Source organism: Arachis hypogaea, chromosome 19, assembly GCF_003086295.3.
Source record: "Arachis hypogaea cultivar Tifrunner chromosome 19, arahy.Tifrunner.gnm2.J5K5, whole genome shotgun sequence".
Taxonomy (NCBI): Eukaryota; Viridiplantae; Streptophyta; class Magnoliopsida; order Fabales; family Fabaceae; genus Arachis; species Arachis hypogaea.
Window position 1 is genome coordinate 157,161,985 of NC_092054.1, and position 2,737 is coordinate 157,164,721.

Consider the following 2,737-nt stretch of genomic DNA (forward strand, 5'->3'; position numbering starts at 1 on the left):
TATGGCTTTGGAACCAATCCACATTGTTCAATTTTTTAAGACAGTAACAACCAACAACTAACAACTAGTATAATTGACAAATAAATTTTCCAATAGTCAATGCCTCTAATATATAGAATTCTGTAGTAAGAACCTCACTTCAAATCACCAAGTAATTTTTCATTACTTTACTTCCAAGTAGAGGCTACTGATTCTGGAAACTCGTAGTCCTAGTAAAGTTTTATTATTGCTCACTCATTTGTGGACTTTGAAAACAGAAACCTCCAATAATAGGACTCGTACCCTTTGGAATTTGGATTAGTGTTTGACTTGCCTTAAAATCTTAAAATTCCATTATGTGAATACAAACAAAACATTGAAGGAAGATATACATAACTTCATATACAGTAGTCTGGTACAAACTGCTAGCTACAGATTTGACTTCAGATATCTTCATTTGGACTCTTGAAATTTATAAATGAAGTTGACTCCAGAGCATAACAGGGGCTGTGCCAAACTGTTCCAAAATCATGGGCAGGATAAGCACTATTAGAGTTGGTTAAGTATTTTGGAAATTAGTCTGTTACCATGGTACAAAGAGTTTAGGAAAGAAACGAAGAATTAATTAGAAAAGTATTATTTTTATTATTCATATTTTTCATCTGTGATTATAAGGTTGTTACCAATATATAAACCCTAAAAGTACGCTCGTTATGGAATAATATCCTAATAAATTACATTGATTTTTGTTCTAATTCTCTTTGATATTTTCCTGATTTTGTTCTCTAATTATGATATTCTAATAGGAAATCCCACTTAAGTTGGCTTATTATGCAACAAGTCATTGCTCCCAAGTCTCTCATACTCCATCTTTTTTAAGTTTCACTGACTGAAACACCTTACAAGAAAAGAAAGTGCCTCCCAAACATAATTACCTGTAACACAATACGTTCCGGTATGAAAATGGATATGCAGTACAATTACTTGAAATGGTTGTAGAGTTCAATGATACAGGAAAACATCACAATCTACTAGCAAGCAACTTTAGCATTTGAAAAAGAAAAAGGGTGGAGTGTGGAGTGATTATTTCACTTGTTACGTTGCAACCAATCAAGGATACCCTTTTCTGTATCCGAAAGCTGCTCATCATTCTTTGCCCTCAAAGTTCCTTCCATCAAATCGAAGTAATCTTTGTAGTTTCGCTTGTAATAACTCTCCAACCTCTGCAACACAACATACACAAGCAATTATGAAACTTGTAAAGTTATATCGTGGCATTCAAATTCAATAACATCTAAATTCGTTACTTTATGATGATAGCAGTGAGGAGGAAATTTAGCTTACCTCTTTGTCATTTTTGTCCTTGTTTTCCTCTGATTTCTTGAGATATTCTGACAACATAAGTATATACATAACGTTGTTTGAGCAGTACATGTACAAGTAATTAAAGAGAGATAAGTTTATGCATACTTTGAAGTAGCTGGGTCCTAGATTCGGGAACTTGGGTGGTGGCGATTAAAGTGGATAAGATCAGGCTTCTCCTTCCAAGTTCAACGTTGTTGGTAATGGTGGTTAACGTTGATGGTGGCTTTCGTTGTTGTGTCTTATGAAGTGCTTGAAGGTTGGAAGAAGCATACTTGTTTATTGCGACAGTTAGTGCCATCAACATGTTTTGTTCTGTTCAGCTCATCGCCATCGCATCATCACTCTCTTCTTTCTGCCTTACATACCTTTTCTCTCTACAACCACTGGTTTCGGTTAATGGATAATGCGCCGCCACATGGGATCAACGGTCAAGATCTATAAGTTTTCATGCTAATTGTAGGCTAATTTTTTTTATATTGATTAAATATACGTGCAATACATTGTTATTGAAAAATTAGGTGTTTTTTTATATGGTGTTTTATTCAAATCGGACGGTCCGATTTGTTTGATGAAAAAATAAATTACAAATCGGAGGATCCGATTTGTTTGAAGAAAAAATTAAACTCCAAATTAGAGGGTACGATTTGTATTTTTTATCTTTTTTTATTTGTTAAAATAAAAATCGAACGGTCGGATTTTAACATTACATTTTTTTTATTTTCGAAATCACAAATCGGACCGTCCGATTTGTAATTATTTGTTTAAAAAATAAAACAATGCAAACAAATCGGTGCCTCCGATTTGTGTCATCCCATAGACAAATAAAACACCTCTCTCCTCACACCATATTGTCATACATGTTTCTCTCTCCCACACAAAAAATTAAAATCGCTAATTGTAGTGTGTGTCTGTTTTTTTTTAAAACTAATGTTAATATCTATTTATATTATGTAGTAGAGAAAGTATGGAAAAATAATGACTTGAATGAATAATGTGAATAATTATTTAAAATTGAAAGGTCAATTATAATTAAAATTCAGATTTTTAAATTAATTATCTAATTACAAAATTTTAAAATTTATAAAATTAGAATTTGCAGTTTAAGCCATTTCTATTACAGATGGCTACTCTTAATATTTTTGTTTCCTCCCAGTCTCCGATATTTTCTTTTATTGCTGCAGCCTAATCCTGTGTCGTTGCAACTACTGCTCCCGGCAGAAAGTTCTGACGTCCGCATTATTTCCCACCGCTGTTGCTGCGATCTCCCGCACACACCACAGCCACCTCATATTATGCCCCTTGTTTCTCTGTATTTCAGTGATCTCCACTTCCTTTCTTCCCGATGCGTCCCCTCCGACGCTCTGGCAACCCCCCGGCCGGCAAGAATCCCAGC

At 34.2% G+C, this 2,737-nt stretch overlaps 1 protein-coding gene across 1 annotated transcript; it reads right to left on the bottom strand.

Moving 5' to 3' along the window:
• Positions 1–262: 262 nt before the first annotated feature.
• On the bottom strand, positions 263–1,791 carry LOC112776954 (uncharacterized). The gene is made up of 4 exons (XM_025821235.2): positions 1,450–1,791; positions 1,324–1,370; positions 915–1,202; positions 263–496 (listed from the first exon to the last, which is right to left on the bottom strand). Exons 1-3 carry the CDS (start codon positions 1,646–1,648, stop codon positions 1,068–1,070), a joined length of 381 nt encoding a protein of 126 aa, XP_025677020.1. The 5' UTR covers positions 1,649–1,791; the 3' UTR covers positions 263–496; positions 915–1,067.
• Positions 1,792–2,737: the final 946 nt, after the last annotated feature.